General features: G+C 42.0%; 2 protein-coding genes across 2 annotated transcripts; one reads left to right on the plus strand and one right to left on the minus strand.

Annotated features, from left to right (window-relative positions):
* The first annotated feature begins 1,085 nt into the window (after window positions 1-1,085).
* Window positions 1,086-9,713, plus strand: cdc42ep1a (CDC42 effector protein (Rho GTPase binding) 1a). Its single transcript, XM_037278442.1, has 3 exons — window positions 1,086-1,233; window positions 5,858-6,720; window positions 8,240-9,713. The coding sequence occupies exons 2-3, from the start codon at window positions 6,249-6,251 to the stop codon at window positions 8,911-8,913; spliced, it is 1,146 nt and encodes a 381-aa protein (XP_037134337.1). The 5' UTR covers window positions 1,086-1,233; window positions 5,858-6,248; the 3' UTR covers window positions 8,914-9,713.
* Window positions 9,527-15,091, minus strand: sh3bp1 (SH3-domain binding protein 1). Its single transcript, XM_037278454.1, is given in 23 exon segments — window positions 9,527-10,065; window positions 10,068-10,268; window positions 10,617-10,909; window positions 10,970-11,097; window positions 11,175-11,246; window positions 11,248-11,272; window positions 11,343-11,456; window positions 11,514-11,594; window positions 11,856-11,937; window positions 12,000-12,111; window positions 12,182-12,316; window positions 12,392-12,453; window positions 12,456-12,480; window positions 12,621-12,685; window positions 12,749-12,840; window positions 12,905-12,922; window positions 12,924-12,979; window positions 13,070-13,181; window positions 13,336-13,412; window positions 13,492-13,581; window positions 13,583-13,597; window positions 13,676-13,718; window positions 14,305-15,091. Coding segments are annotated over 23 exon segments (2,019 nt in total). The 5' UTR covers window positions 14,355-15,091; the 3' UTR covers window positions 9,527-9,994.
* Window positions 15,092-15,235: the final 144 nt, after the last annotated feature.

The raw sequence follows: 15,235 nt of genomic DNA on the forward strand, positions 1-15,235 counted from the left end.
ACCAGACATCTTATCACCATATTTGGACTTTCAAAACAAGCACGCAACACTTTTTACATGTGACAGCGACATTAGTGGAATGTCTTCAGATCATCATCCTGGAAAACAAAATGTCACCGATAAGCAAAAATGCTGATCTGGAACGAGTCAAAGTGTGACTTGTGTTGCTTTTGACAAGCTGCCGAGAGGCTCAAATAACTGCTGTTCCGTTCACCCCAATTATTTCCATCAGAGGGTGACGATTTTGATACGTCCCATATAAAGATTGGAGGGACAGACATACTGACATGTCCTCTACCAGCACTCGACAGATTAGACGTATCAAACATTATCTGTCTTTAGAGGTCAAGCAGTTCTTTTATTAAACGCTATCACAGTGACCTCAGTTAGGTGAGGCCATTATGAAGAGTCGCGTGGCCAAAGTGTCACTGGTCCTAGGTTGCGATTTAACGACTGAAGAGGACGGGGCGGGGATGCTTGGGTTCCTGTTGATAAGGCCCGATTTCCTGTTGGTCAGCGTTTCATTGCCCTTTTGAGACCTGTTGATTCCTACGAGCGATTTTATGTATGGCAAAAGAATAAGAAATCAAGGAAAATTATTTTTTCCAGCTATTCCCCTTTTCCTTACAGTCAGCAGATACTCGAGTGATTTATACTTGTAAGCATGGCTACAAGCTTTAATTTGATTGGTTGTATTTTTTGAGTAATTCTTTTAGCTACCACTAGAGGGAGCTAGTTTAATAATCACAGGTTTATAGTAAACAAAACGGAATGGCAGTTTTTTTTTTTAAATGTTTACAATTTACTGCTCGTAACGTTCGCTGCCACATTCAACTATTAAATTTCAGATTTGTATTATTTCTGTCTTTACTTGCATGATGTCTGCCCACTGCTGTCACTAGTTATTTATTTCTGTGCAATATGGTCATTAAATCAGAATTGGGAATTTGAACATGCAGTGTTAAGTCCCGCTTGAATGCTTTTAAATAGTGTTGACAAGTCAATTTGGCAACTTGTAGGCGCACATCAATGGAAGGAGAGTGGTGGGGACTCCTGTGGTGATCGGACCCACGGCCCGCCCCTTTCCTTGTATTCCGTGCTGCGCTTCTGCACACACGCGCACACTAGTGGGGCCGTCCTGTCGTGCAAACAGCGCACTCGGATCAACTTCAACTCTATCCTTTCAGGAAAGATCTCTAAAGTCACCTTTTTAAGAGTTTATCCAGCTTTTAGGTGAGTTGCTATTCTTTGTTAATTAGCCAGGCATACATGTAGAACTTTTTAGGATTAAATAGTTATTTCTGTCATAAACAGAAACTGTGGTCTTTTTTTTCATGGCTTGTAGGGACATTCTAAAGCTTCATATCTAAAATTGTATGGGGTTTGGATTTTTATTTTATTTTTTGGCTTAAGGTTAACATTTTTCGAAAGAGGCAGCACGGTGCATTAGTGGTTTGCATGTCTGCCTCATAATAGAGAGGTCCTGGGTTTGAATCAAGGCTCAAGGCCTCGCTTTAGGTGTCCTCAGGTTTCCTCCCACTTACCAAAACATGCATGGTCGACTTTAAATTGCCATATGTGTTGCTTGTCTATGTGCCCTGTAATTGAGTGGCGATCAGTTTACTTAGCATCTTGCCCAAATTCAGCAGCTGGATAGAAATAATATTTTAGTGTTCTAGAATAATAATGCGATAGAAAGCATTATGTAAAAGCAAGTCACGCTAAAACATTTGTCACGTGGTCTTTTGCATCCGAAAATAACTGATAATTTAATATACAAGGTCAATCAGCACAGCTAATCATGGCACTGGACCATATGATATATATATATATATATATATTATTATTCTGTCAAGGGGGAAAAGGTGGACAAGTGCAAGGAAGCAGGAAGGTAAGGGAATGCAGGATGTTAGGCCTATTCAAGGAAAAAAAAATCATAGAATAATAGAAACAGGCGCCAACCCACATTTAGCGTAAAGCCTATTTCTAGCTAACTCGGCGTATCTTAGTAAACACACCAGATTGAATTTCTTGGTAAGGCAAAAATGATTTCAATGTGGTGTTAATGTCCGCTATGTTTGCAGTGGGCCTTTTCTGCGGTGTCAAAACTAGTCTCCTCGGAGTTCTTCGGTGAAACTCAACCCTACTCGTTGATATATTTATACACCGCCATTGCCAGCAGTAACAATACTGTAGATCATTATTATGATACTTGGTTGTGAATGACCTGCTTTGCTTTTTAATCATCCTATCGTGTAATTACAAGCTCCACCACATAACCTAAAATCAATTAGGACGCATTGGGATTTAGTGTTGACGTTTGGTGGCCTTTAGGTCTTTTAATTAGGGAGCATGCTTGCACTATGTTGGGAGCGGTAGCCTTATGAGCTCCACACCCTGAGGGAAACCACGGTGTGAAATGCCACACACATGCACATGCCAGCTGGAAAGCTAACAGACAAACACAATCGATGAAAATAAAATTGCAGTTTGCCCGGAAGCTGAATGTGGCGCCAGACTTGATACGTGCTAGTATTGCGTCACAATGCGATTGTTTCAAGTTGCAGAAGACATTTCCTGCTCCTGTATGGATGCAGGCGCAGGCGCTTTTTCCCCTATTAGTTAGTCACACAGCCTGTTTTTTATTTATTTATTTATTTTAACTATGAAAATTTGACATTCCGGCTGCTTTGTTTGTCTTTACACCGCTGGATTCCCAACCGTTTTTTTTTTTTTTTTTTTAAAACCACACATGGTGGTGTTGGTGAGAAAAGAAAAAAAAAATCAGTCTGTCATCACCAAATGGTTGCAAGTCCCTCCCGAGGCAAGATAATTCAACAGCATGGAAAGTGAATATGTTGTGTTTCAAGTTACAAGTCAAGGCCATTCCCACGCAATCACTGCTACTATAATTTTTTTTTTTTTTTTTAATGTCTTGAACTCTGCCAGTGCACATAACTCCATTTCACCAATCAGACAGAGCCAAGTAATCACATGATTCACTTCAGAAGAAGTCTTTCGGTAATTATTGAGCAGTAAACTGGTACCTTAAGATAGTTTGATTGAAAAATGACACCGGTCTAAAAAGAGGTTGTTTGGACACCTGGACATTAAAACAACAACTCCGACACCAACTGGTTCTCCTTTTGTGGCAGCTTGCACTCAGAATGGAGAGGAACCATTTGGGACAACAAAGCCCGGCTCACAATTTTTGCGGCAGTTAATCTCAAAGGTGTTTGGAGGGTTTTTCGTCCTCATCCAAGAATGTCTTCATGGACAGAAAAGGAAAAAAAACCATCAGCATTCCTCTACAGAATACTGTCATTATGCGATTTGGACACTTGCACGACTGTAAGCATGGTTATTGGCAATCTAATATGATTTCCAAGAAGATACAACAAACAGCGGAGCGCTAAAGTCAGTGTGGATATTTATCAAAGGGTCCAACATGTTTTCTCGAGCGAAGAGGAAGTGCTGTGTTTAGAATTAAGGTTGAGTGTGTTGGGCGAAAATAGAAACAGAGTAGAAAGCCAAAGCGTGAGTTTGGAAAATGCTGCTTTATCTTGCATGTTTGTTCACCTGGTTAGAGTCTGAAGGACATGAGCATAGAGACGCTTAAAGTCCACTCGTGTGGACCTACAGCAGAGTCGAGGAACTCCAAATGTGCTTAAATAGATGTTTTCATTCAGTGTGGTGGGGGGGAGCAACTACAACACTGTTATTAATAAATAATAAACCGACATCGTATCAGTTAGATTAATCGAATAATTGACTTACAAAATTGTGAGTGAAATATAAATACCGTATTTTCCGCACTATAAGGTGCACCTAAAAACCTCCAATTTTCTCAAAAGCCGACAGAGCGCTTTATAATCCGGTGCGCCTTATATATGGACCAATATGGATTCGTGGATGAGGACTAATTTATTTAACGAAGCTGTTTATTTTGTGTGTTGTGATATTAACGTTTGAGCAACGTTGACTTATTTATTCTATGCGCCTTATAATCCGGTGCGCCTTATATATGAACAAAGTTTTAAAATGGGCCATTCATTGAAGGTGCGCCTTATAATCCGGTGCGCCTTATAGTGCGGAAAATACGGTAAATAAATTGGAAGTAAAGTATTCTATGACTCAACTGGTAACTCGGTTTACTGGAATATCGACTAAATTTCACAGCTGTGTTTTAAAATGAAAATGCCCCTTCCATTTCCTTTCCAAGTCTCTTTTCGTGTCTTTCCGATTTAGTTTCCCAGACCTATGCCAGCGAGACATGCATATATAGGGGTACCAGGGATGAAGATTTAAAGGATTATCTAGCCCCCCCATCCCTCAGGCAGACCGCCAGAAAGATTATAGCATTAAAGCTATTACCGTATGTTTTTTACAGCCTGTGGTGCTTAACAGGGTTTTATCTGACACCCAAAAAGTGTGTTTATGTAACCCCGCAAACACATAAACAAGTACAAATGTGAACGGCAGTATTTTGGCCTGGGGGAGTCCGAAACTGTGAAGCAAGCGCCTGCGTGCTACGGTCAAAGGTTTCCCAATGGATTACAGGCAAAGATGATACATCACAAGCTTTCCGTAAAATCACAGTCGGGGTAATTCACGACCCCATGTGTGTTCCTGTAATCCGTTGGGTTATCTCGACTTGTTAAATCTTGATAGGGACATTTTTTCCCTGCCTTTTGAGTCTACAAAAGTCCCTTTTAGTTCATGGGAATGTACAGCAGTTCCCTGTAGGCCTATGCCATCGCCATCTTTTTTTTATTTTTGGCAAGGCTTGATATGGCTCCGCTCAACACTGGTATGTGGCTTGTTTCCTCCCTCTCGGGCTTCCAGATGCCCCTCTTAAAACGCCGGCCCAGGGGGAAGTGGAACGGAGGGCTTGGTGACTGCGGTCAGCAGCAAATTAGAACCTTGGACATGACGCTATCGCCATCGTAGCGAGTCATTAAGGAAGCCAGACGGAGTCCTGATTGAGTTTTAAAGAGAACCAGAGGAGCTTGTCAGGGGTCTTTTTCGGTATCAAAATATTTAGGAACTAGCTATCTATTACTGCTGCTGGCAAAGAACAGCAACAACAATTTCCTACACACGTACGATATAAAACTGTCCGAACGTGACGAATGGGCCAAAAAGCGAACTCCTCCGGGTGATATTTACGAGAGTTAAAACAGGACAATAGAAGAAGAATTACACTGCAAGTTTTTTATTGTGTTCCAGAAGCAGACTTGCAGACCTTTATGTAAAATGACTTGGGACTAAATTTAGCTTCCTCCAGACGAGTTGACATTTTAAGCAAAAATAATTATAATTGAGAAGTTCAAATTCAGAGCAGTTGGAGGATTATGAATTATAAAAGTTATCTAAACTATTCATAAATATAATTATCAAAAAAGTATTGTCACATATTGCTTCTATAATCGCAGTCATCAATGATAACCGTTAGCATGTCAATGGCGTTTTGCATTATTTGTTAGCATTTAGCTAAGCTGACTTTCCTAAAGCAAAGCTAAGTGACTGTTTTAAATAAACATGTAATCATCAGATTTTTTTTCGCCCTCTGGTCTCGTATACACAATAACCGCCAGTTCTCATTCTATCCAACTGCAAAAGTTACAAAAATATATATCTTATTACTTTTGTATGTTTCAGAGTCTGCATCGTAAGCAGTTTGAGTACTTTTGCCTCTTTTGTCAAATACAGTTCTGACTTGTGTGTATAAGGAAGTGTCGTGGTCTCTCCCCAAATCTTCTCAACTACCACAACAGGAACTCCTACTGCCATCCATGACTTTCTCCTGCCTCCATTTTAAAGATAGACCTTCTCTCCCTCTTTTTACCCTCTGTAGACGCTGCGACCACAGAAGCATTTGCAGCTGGACCCGGACCTATTTCGGAGCCGATGTCGACAAAGCCAAAGCGAGGGAAACCAGGGACTTGACTGCAGTCCAACTGGCCTTATTTGTGCCAGGGACACAACTGCACAGTGTTCTCTGCAATTTATGTTGGTTTGTTTCTGCCAGCGCCGCATAACGATGAGCGGCAAAGAGTGGGATAGACTTTGGCTAGCGCATGATAAACATAGATAATATTCCACTGAAGTATCTTGTGCTGCAGCCCTCAGATTGGTAGATTACATGTTTTCAGAACTTGAGGTAACTGTAAGAGTCGGGGTGAACTGAAGTCTTACTTTCCAAATAGTTTCACGTTTAACGCAACATTTTTTTGAGCTTTGTAAACATGAATCTCCAAGAAAAGCTCTCTGGCCTTAAAGGTCTGGTGACACACTCTCACAGCAAGCGGCGTTGTAAAGCTGATCTGACGGTGGACATGATCAGCCCCCCGCTAGGCGACTTTCGCCACACGATGCACGTGGGCCGTGGCGGAGAGGTGTTCGGGGACACCTCCTTCCTCAGCAACCACGGCGGATCGGCTAAAGGGGGCCACGGGGAAACTGACTCGGTGTCTACCCCCGACAACAAACTCGGGGCCTTTTTCTCCAGGACAATCCGACAAATCAGGAGGGGCTCTGACAACAGAATCAGAGAAGGAACCAAGGATGTGTCACCGCCTCCTCCGGCCATTTCTCCCATTATCAAGAACGCAGTCTCCCTTCCAAGGCTGGACGTGGACATGTATAATGGGAGCCCCACCACAAAGGTGCTCTTCCCCAGTTCACAAAGCACACCAGGGGAGAGGAAGAGTTCTTACGGTAAGCACAGTGATACAATTTAAAACGCTTCTAAGCTTAATGCTAACATATAATGTGAAACACAATAGACAGGCGAACGGAAATTAGCATTGATATTACGCGTTTTTATTACAAGTGATTTTAGAAGCACACCCAAATTTTGGTTAAAATTCCAAACTGTGTGACCTCAGGGGCAAGTCGCCTGAAAGACGTTCTATCGAGTCAATTTTCAACATTTACTGTGGTTCAGGTTCCGGGAAAGACAACAAAAACTATTGGACAATTTTCCAAATTTCCTTCTGCTCTGTTGAACATTTTAACATCTGCTGACTATTTGGATTTTGCGGTTGATTCTCTGGGCTCTCATCAGCATTGATGACTCACGCAGCAGGCGTCTGTTAGCAGCAATTTAGCTTCGGATCATGTCACTGAATTAATCTCCCCAGATCATGATATACCACATTAAGTGATCATTTGTTAAAATGACATGTCGGCATAACAATAACAACGCCAGACTGTCAAGTTACTGGAAAGATAACTAATAATTCCCTCTTTTAAAACAAATGTTTTACAATGTGTGATTACGGTTATGGTCTGGTGAGGTTAAGGCACAAAAATGGTGAAAAGTGATCTCCTGCTGCCGGGTCGTGTGCGCATTGCACCAACCACTGCGACCTGCTTTCCAGCAGCAGACGCTCGTACATTGAAATAACATCAGCATCACCCGCTGTTCAAGCAGACCGTTTGAATCCACCGCAATAAAATGACCCCAATTGAATTTCCATTGACTGTGTTTTTGTAGTGTCAGCACATCATTCCAATCCATTAAGATGCACATTTGGAATGGTGAACTGCTGAAAGGCCAAGTGTTTTCCTACAGGGGTTGCTGAGTATATAAGCCAGTGTAACATTATGTACAATTTGAATTTGCAATATATTTGTTTTCTCTTGAGTGGTCACATTTGAAAAATCTATGATATCCTCACAGGAAATTCCAAGAGTCATATGCACATAACCGAATCCTTGAGCTCTATGATTACGACTGGGCGAAACGATAAATCACGGTTGCTAAACACAGTAAAACATCAAGCGGGGGTCAAACAAGTTAACTCCCCCACCCCCCCCTTGTAAACTCTGCGAAGTCTTGGCGACCTTGCGCGGGCCTGCAGTACGAATCATCCATCAGGTCTACTCAATGATTTCGACATTTTGGCGCATTATCAGCTGCTCCTGCGCTGATAAAAGACAGACATATTGACACAGCAGGCAATATGATGATGGGAGTTGAAATGACTTGCACTAGAAATATGCCAAATTTAAAAAAATAAAAATGTAATGTAAACATACTACGTGTTCTGTTTAGAGTAGTTTTAGTACATTTGCAGTTACATGACGGTGATCTGGAGGAAACTCCTAAAGTTGAAGCTTAGTAGTTGTTAGACATGATGGTCTGTACTGCCCCCTGTTGGATGTATTAGGTAAATCGTGATAGTCCTACTCAACCGTGAATAATATTTAATGTTCATTTTTCTCTCCCCAGGTTTGGAGTCGGGCTTCGTCACACTCCCTCGCCTGTCCCGCTCCGAACGTCAACAGCCCTCTGGTTCCAACCCGGCTAACGTGCACCGTGGCTCTCTGACCGACCCCGCCGACGACATCTTGACCGCCCGCTCTGCCGCCGTTGTGACCTATGACCCCAAGCCTACCGCCTTCTCCAGCTCCTTTGCTTCCCTCACATCCCTGGACACCTTCAACTTTGACCTGGGCCCCTCCCTTATGAGCGAAGTGTTTGGCTTACTGGACGGAGACAATCACAACTGGGAGAGAGATGACACAGGATCGCCGTGTGGGCTTACCAATGAAGGATCCGAAATGGACTCGGCTACTATCTCTTACGTGGACTCCCTGCTGAGAGAGGACTGCACGGGGGGGAAGAGTCCACAAGGGGCAGAATGGGACGACGAGGGGAGCGCCATTGAGGTCAACGGAGTCGCAGTGTGTGGGAAATTTCCTGATGTGCCAAGGGGAGCCTCACCCGAGCGAGTGAGGTTAGCTATGAGGATGGACAGCGAGCGCTTCCAGAGTGCTGTGAATATGCTTGCACGCCATTACGGCGGTCAAAACAGAATGGAGGTGGTGGATTCGGAGAGGATAAACAAGATATCTTACAGCTACACCGATGATGATGACGATGAAGAAGAAATCAAAGTCTGAGTTGTTTTAACATGAAACTAAAACTCATTATCGGATATACTCTTTGATTCCATTATAATCCTACTCCAATAATCAAATCAACGACATTCAAACTGCACATGGGGGATTTTTTTTTTTTTAAGGTGACATATTTTTTCCACTAAAAGTGCAATGATTTTTTTTGCCACAAATTGATTAAAAAGAAGGACTGAAGTATTTTCAATGTACAAAAAGTTCAGGATATTTAGCATTCAGATTAACAATTACTGCGCCATCTTGTGGTAGCTTTGTGGCAGGAACTATGTTGAAATTAATTGAGGAACCGAAGACTAAGCAAAAGCTGAAACACTAATATTTCTCAGTAAAGAGGTCCTGCCATTCACTTTATACTCAGTCATTAATAGCAAACATAGACAAAAAAAAAATGTTTAGTCAACTTACCTGTGCTGATGCATTTAAGTCTTACCTTCAGTTAAGAACATTTCAAGTCAAGACTTAAACTCTAATGAATGACATTTATCGCATCAAATTGAGTAATATGACCAATGACGCCAGTATTTGGTGTTATGAACTCCAGTAATTGCTCCTTGAATGCTGCAGACCTCTTAAATAAACTCTGTGCACCTTGAACGAAAATAGACAAATTGTAATGTCTATGTTATCGCCTCCAAATGTACACAAACGTATCAGCTGACGACACTATAAACGCATAAGCACCTTAATAACATAGTGCAGCCCAACTTTATACTTTATTAATTGGGAATAACGATGCTATATTTTGTAAGCTCACAACTAATAAAACAAACAAATTAAATATTCAACCGTAAGACTTGGAAGTGATGTTATATCTTAGATGCATATTTTTATTTGTGGACAAATGTTGGATTTTGTAATCATTACAGCTTCCTACAGGAAATAGAATGGAAAGAATATCAAACTTGTTTTGTTTAAAAAATCGGAAAGAGCGGCTTTTAATCCACCATGGCCTCGATAGACCTTCCAGAAAAGTGTTTCGGCAAAGCATACAATTGTCTTGATATGAAGACATATTCAAATTAAATATTATCTACGTGTCAAAGTTAAAGTCCGTATAGAGCTCATCTTACTGGGCTATTGAGGGAGCCTCTTTGGACTGTAACGCCGGGGGACGAGGTGGAGGACAACTAGGAGCTTAAGACCAGGTTTTTTAATCGGCGGCTTTTTATGACCAACCGGCTGAGCTGGAGGCGGCGGACGCGTCACCTGGGTCCCGTCTGTTGTTGTGGGAGCCGGACGGTGCCGAGGCTTTGGCGGCGCTGACGTTTTGAGCGTGCTGGAGTGAGCCGTCACCGGCTCGTGAGGTTCGTTGGCTTTTCTCACACTGATGCTCCTCTTTGCTGCAAAGGAGAGACAATGTACAGACTGGAAGATCAATGGCAAATTTACATCTTTCGAAAGAACACAGACCAGGACAACGTAAAAGGCAGTACTTGGGGACGTGCTGTGAGCCATGGGGGCCCGGGTTAGAACAACATGCAAGATGATCTGAAGGTGTGATATATTAGTGGGTAGTGCCAAACATCCTGTTTGTATCTGTATTTATCTTCCCTCTGTAGACTTGCACTAACTTACTTGTGGGAGGAAAAGATTAGATGTCAAGAATGTGTCAACAAAATGGGTTGAATGCAATGTCTGCGCACAACAAAAACAACAGCAAGTTAAGTATTAAGTGCGTTTTGACTCACGTTTGACGACTGTTTTAAGTGAGACGGGCCGTGCCTCTGAAACAGGTTCTAACAGATCCGAGCGCTGCGTCTGGACGGGGTCCTTGCTCTGTCCTGAGGTGAACCCTGCGGTTTTGGGATGTGGTGCTGGGTTTTGATTTGGCAATGAGCTTGGTTTTGCGGGGGCTGAGCTGCTCAGTATCGTCATGTGTTTTTGGTTGGTGGTTGCGGCGTCGTGTGCAGAAGCAGCCCACGCTTGGCGTCTCACGGAAGTTACAGAGGAGACGCTTCTCCCGTCCTGAGATGACGTGCTGCAAACAGAAACAATCTACATTAGTAATAGTCAATGTCGAAATATGAATTAATTGCTATACCCGCTGGTCTTGTCGCAGTTGAAGAACAAGAGGCTGTGGGAATCTTTTCTGCACAGTTGTGTTTGTTCTGAGATCATGGACTGGTCTTCTTGGCCCTTGGGAAGCTCCGGAAATCTCAAAGGAGACCTCTGAATAAATTTCGGTGTCAGTATGAATCGAAATCATCGTCGAGGAAGACTGAAGTGATCTGTAAGTATTTTTAAACCTTCAGGGAAGAGCTCTGACTGTATTGAATCAGAGGCTCAATAACCGTCACCACCTGCACTGAAGATGCGGCCCGCCATGTCAACCAGGGTGATCTCCCTTAAAGGGAAAGCAGATAGGATGAGATTGACCGAGGGTATAAAGCGTGAGGGTGGACACGTGTAGTTACCCCTCAGCTTGTGGCCAGAGGAGATTGGGCCCTAGCACGATGGCAATGTTACCGGGCGACATCTTGTTTGTAGCCTGATGCTCGGACAGAAGCGACAAGAACTGCACCAGGTACCTGAAAATATATGAGATGTTAATTTCCACATGATTAGAAAAGCCAATCATTCCAAACCTGAGGTTGTTGTAATTTTCAGGCGGCAGTTTCTTCAATAGTATTCGGAATTGCTCCAGCTTCTTTGTGCAGTCTTTTTCACTGTGAATACAAACAAATGAGCTTTTAATCAGTTTTCGAGTGTCTTCATATAAACACAAACTAATTACACAAAGAGTCAAGAACCACAATCCCACTAAATCAGAAGCTAATTATTAGCTACGAACAAAACAACGCAGCTCTGGCATGTAAATTTGTCTAAATATAAAAGAAGTGGGGAAAAAAAATCTGTCACTTTTCTATAAAGTCATAGATTTGAAACTGATATGAAAACATCATGTGTGGAGTGGATTTCATACACACCTGGCAGCTTTAAACCAGTCATTGTAGAGTTCAAAGGTCATTAGTGGTTCAGGAAGCTCTCGCAGGTAACACTTCAGAGCTCCTATTGGAGTAATTTAACATAAATTTACACTGATGCATGTGAGATAAAAATAGATATCTTACCAGCCACAGCGTGAGGATCTATCCTGAACTCGCTGTGGTCGACAGTTCCTTGATCCATGCAAATCTTGAGCCTCTTCACCACCGAGGCCGCCGCCGCCAGACGAAATAGACCCTGGAGATGAAGTGTAGTCGAAGGCCCTTCAGCTATCACGCAAATGATAAACTTCAACTAAAAGTCTTACCTCCTCCCTCATCCCTGTTCTGAGCAGCATATGAACACATTCTTGAATGGGTGCTGCGATTTCTCGCTTGTTCTGAAGCAGGTGAGAGGAAAGAGGCTCCCCGAAAACTTTGGGTCCGAGGGGGTTCGCTGGTGGCTGCCCTGTTGCTCATCACATATGTAGGTCAAGTCGAGGGCAAATCCGTGTGGCAAATAAATGCGTGCACTACACTTGCTGCCAGTGATCTCCTTGAGTTCTGTTGAATATTCTATCCAGGAACTCATGTGAATGTTGTGATATTCTGCTTGCAGCTCCAAAAGCTTCAAGAAAGGAATAAGAAGAGTGCAGCTATACACAATTATTGCTATTTTTTAACAATATTTTTTTCTCATAGGATAATGTAATAAATGAAGGTTTACTGTATTCCTTTTTTTTTTTTAAGTAGTTTAAAGCAACCTACGCGAATGAAGTAGCTCGCATAGTCGTCTTCTTTCGTTGCCAAGTGATACAAGTCAGCCGAATATTATTCTGTGGCGACAAGAAACAACATTTTGTTAAAAGTTCTATTGTTTGAGAGGAACTAATATGGTACCATGATGGTCTCCAACTTCCTCAGAGCTTCTTCCTCCTCTTCCTTGAGACCGTCTTGTTTGGCTTGTGGACCGGTGCTGGCCTGGCTCCTGGAATCAGACTTGTCATGTATCAACTTGAACAGAAAGTCATTTCAAGGAAATAACAACACACCTGAGTCGTGCATTGTTCAGTCGGCATTAGCTTTGCAAATTGCTTCTTATTTTTGAGAATTTCGGGTAAATCATCCTTAAAAACAAGAAGAGGAAGGAAGTAAGTAAATTTGATGTATGCAGACATTAAAAGGAGACATAATAATTAAAAAGTCCCTGACGTCACCTCGCTGAGTTTATTCAGTGGCTCCAAAACTTCCTTTTCCACTTTTATTTCAAAGTCTGCCAAGAGGCTGGCCAACATCTTCTCCATGAAGCAACACATCTCCAACACCCTCCTGCCACAAAGAGCTTTGGTTATTGTTCTTTCAAATGCATTCCGACGCATGTTTCACCACAAGCTTGTGTGGTTTGTCTCTCTTCCTAGTTGGTACAGAACTGAAAACCCCAATCAGGAACTTCTCACATGACTCTTAGCTCAGAGAGGCTCACCTGATGGACGAGGTTGGCGCAAAGTCTTTGAAACTTTCCGCCATGCTGATTGACAGCAGCATTAGAGGCAGCTTCTTCTGTGGAGAAGCCGTAAAAAGGCGGCGGGTGAGCGGTCAAGGCCAGGAAAGTTTTTTTTTTTTTTTTGGGTTTTCGTACTATCCGTTTTCAGCATCTAGCCCCGCCTGACTCTGCAATGCAACCTTGAAGCTTCTTGTGGAGCATCTGTGCTGCTCTTTTGGCTGGCTCCCACCCGCTGCTCCACCTTCGATTCAATCAAAATGAAATGTTGTCAACTACGCTGAAGTCAAATGATGCCATCTTAACATTTGATTTTTCTCACCACAACCAGGTCTGATTGGAGAAGCTCGCTGACATCTTGTGACCTATAAATCAGACGTACAATATTGTGAGTTTCCTTTCACAATTTACTCACGTGTGCATTATTCAAGAACTGTTCTTATTTTTTTGAACTGATCGCCACACATCGTCTGATAAATCAAAATGATCAAGCGTCGACATCGTAATGCAAATTTAAAACATCCCGAAGGCCTGACTGATGAGTAACAAAAAGCAAATGGCCTTCATGTTGTTCCCTTTTATAAAAGTCACTTTTGGAAATTAACTCTCAATCAGGAAACTGATATGAAAGAAAAGGGGAAATACAGCCAGACATTCAAATTACTAGCTTGTGGAGGGAAAACAAAAGTGTATTTTTTGTATTGTTTGTGACTGTGCGTGCTCGTGCGGTTTCTCTTTTGCAGATGCACATTGCTGTTCTCACTCAGGATGTGCCAGAGTGAGAACCCAAGTGACACAATAACACAAATTGTGACATGCTGCATGTTTGTGACAACACAACATGCTAACACAACATTGCAAAAGTTGTGATTTCACCTAAGCAGAATGATTCACTTCCAAATTCAAACAAGCGTTATATTGAAAGTGGCTTAAGTAACAAAAGGAACTTACTTTGCGGAAGAGCCAAGCTGCTTGAGAATGCTCAGAGATTGTCGGAGCATTGCCGCTTGTTGGTCTTCTCTAAAGTGTCTCCGGATGCTTGAAGGGCTGCGACCTACTTGACGGTGAGCTTTTTGTGTGCGTCTTTTAGTTCTCGTTTCAAATGCGCTCTTTCAAGCTCTGAAGCGGTTAATGAGGAAGTCGCACAGATGCAATATGAGTTAGAAGAGATGTGGGGTTTTTTTTTTTTCCTTCTCTCTTCAGTTGACTGCAAACACTTACCAAGTCCCAGTACTTGCAACTACTTCGTATTATATAATAAAATGTATTATTGCTGATGTAGCTTTTGGTGACTAAAAAGGAAAAAAATAATATATAAGAAAAAATCTGATTGAATCAACACATGGGGCATTGATACAAAACAAATTTCAATTTATGAATCAATTTCTTTATTAAATGACTTCAACTACAAGAAGGAAAAGTTGAGGGATTCGTTCTATGCTGCAATTTGTTTTCCTTTTTCCTAAAAAGTTGGCGGTTTGGTTCTTTTATACGAACGTGTGACTATTATTATTGAAGCTTATACCTGCTCAGGGACAGGCTGGATTTTAAATCAGCATCCAATTTGTGTTCTGTAAACAATATTAGATTTTTTTGCTGGTCGAATTTAGAAGATACAAAAGACGGAAGTTCTGTTTTGAAATGGAATGCTGTAAAAAAATAACTATAATCACAGGTGAGGTGGTCTTTTGTAAACAATGAGGGTGTCGAGTCGAGGTACAACAAAAGAAACGAGAGGATCCCAGTATAACTGCACCAAGGCCACTTTGACGCAAGGCTTCCAAAGACGGTGTTTATCTATTACAACAAAAAGGTAGTTCCAGTAATAGTCCTTCAGCTTTGAGGCATTACAAGAAATGTCCACTTCATTAACTTGTCATGT

The sequence above is a fragment of the Syngnathus acus genome, chromosome 19, assembly GCF_901709675.1.
Source record: "Syngnathus acus chromosome 19, fSynAcu1.2, whole genome shotgun sequence".
NCBI lineage: Eukaryota > Metazoa > Chordata > Actinopteri > Syngnathiformes > Syngnathidae > Syngnathus > Syngnathus acus.

Excerpts from the sequence above, each read along its gene's own strand:
- cdc42ep1a (XM_037278442.1), top strand. The coding sequence starts at position 6,249 with ATGAATCTCCAAGAAAAGCTCTCTGGCCTTAAAGGTCTGGTGACACAC. Across the intron at positions 6,721-8,239 it reads GGAGAGGAAGAGTTCTTACG|GTTTGGAGTCGGGCTTCGTC; the intron begins GTAAGCACAGTG and ends TTCTCTCCCCAG.